General features: G+C 38.2%; 1 protein-coding gene across 1 annotated transcript in view; it reads left to right on the forward strand.

Annotated features, from left to right (window-relative positions):
- C1QTNF3 (C1q and TNF related 3) overlaps positions 1 to 1,141 on the forward strand; it is a 35,960-nt gene that overhangs the window by 16,786 nt on the left and 18,033 nt on the right. The window contains exon 3 of the mRNA XM_019647851.1: positions 699 to 853. Coding sequence (XP_019503396.1) covers positions 699 to 853 — 155 coding nt within the window. The remainder of the gene's footprint in view (positions 1 to 698; positions 854 to 1,141) is intronic.

Below are 1,141 nucleotides of genomic sequence, written 5' to 3' on the forward strand. Positions count from 1 at the left end.
ACACACACACACACTATATACAGAGGGTGCCAAAAAATGTATACACGTCTTAAGAAAGGAAAAAACTGTATTAAAATTGTAATAATATATACGGATAACAAAAGATGAATACAAGTCACATTTGACTTCTGCAATTACACATAATTGGTACCATAATTCAATTCAACTTTGAAAAGTAATACATAGATAGATAGCATTTCTTAAAATGTATACACATTTTTTGATACCCCATAGTATCATGCTGTCCCTGTTGATTCACAGTCTTTTTGTCTAAAAATATTATGAATATTAATGAATGTTATTAAATATTTTTCTTTAACACTTTTTTTTGTGACTATATAACATCATTTTCTGGGATGTACCATTTTTTTTTATTTAGCCCTTCCAGTATTGGTGGACATTTAGGTGGTTTCTAATCTTTGCTATTATAAATGATGCTTTGATAATAAGTCTTCTACACAATTTTTCATCCAAGTCTTACTTTATAGGAAAAACAGGCTTTGGAGCCTTAAGAGTACCTAAGGCTGTTTTCAGTGTCCCATTTAAAAGAGATCCCATTGGATGATGTCTCCATGGCTGTATTTGGGATTGTTTCAAATGGTCCTCTTTTACAATTGAGTAGGTACACTTTTAAAGAAAGGGGCTGCGTGAAAATAGATGGTGAGCATGAGTGACAGTGCTTTCTCTGGTTGTTTAAGGAAACCATGGGAACAATGGCAATAACGGAGCCACTGGCCATGAAGGGGCCAAAGGTGAGAAAGGAGACAAAGGCGACCTGGGGCCGAGAGGGGAACGGGGGCAGCATGGCCCCAAAGGAGAGAAGGGCCACCCAGGGATTCCACCGGAACTGCAGGTAAATCATGCACCACGCATCTCCAGGTGACTTCTAAATTGTCTTGACCATTAGGGTCCAAGAATCAGAAGGCTTGAGTGCTTCTTCATGGGTTCACCAATATTGAGTAAACCTGAGTCTCAATCTGTTCATCTGTAGCACAGGATGTTTGCATAAGGTCTATGCTGTTCAGGGTGCTTTGCAATCATTCTTAGGGAGAAGAGAAATTTATGAAGGGTGAAATTCAACTTCCTCAATAGACCCAATACAAGGCAACCCTGAATTATCAGCTTATCTCCCATTTTCCAG

Source organism: Hipposideros armiger, unplaced genomic scaffold (genome assembly GCF_001890085.2).
Source record: "Hipposideros armiger isolate ML-2016 unplaced genomic scaffold, ASM189008v1 scaffold_117, whole genome shotgun sequence".
Taxonomy (NCBI): domain Eukaryota; kingdom Metazoa; phylum Chordata; class Mammalia; order Chiroptera; family Hipposideridae; genus Hipposideros; species Hipposideros armiger.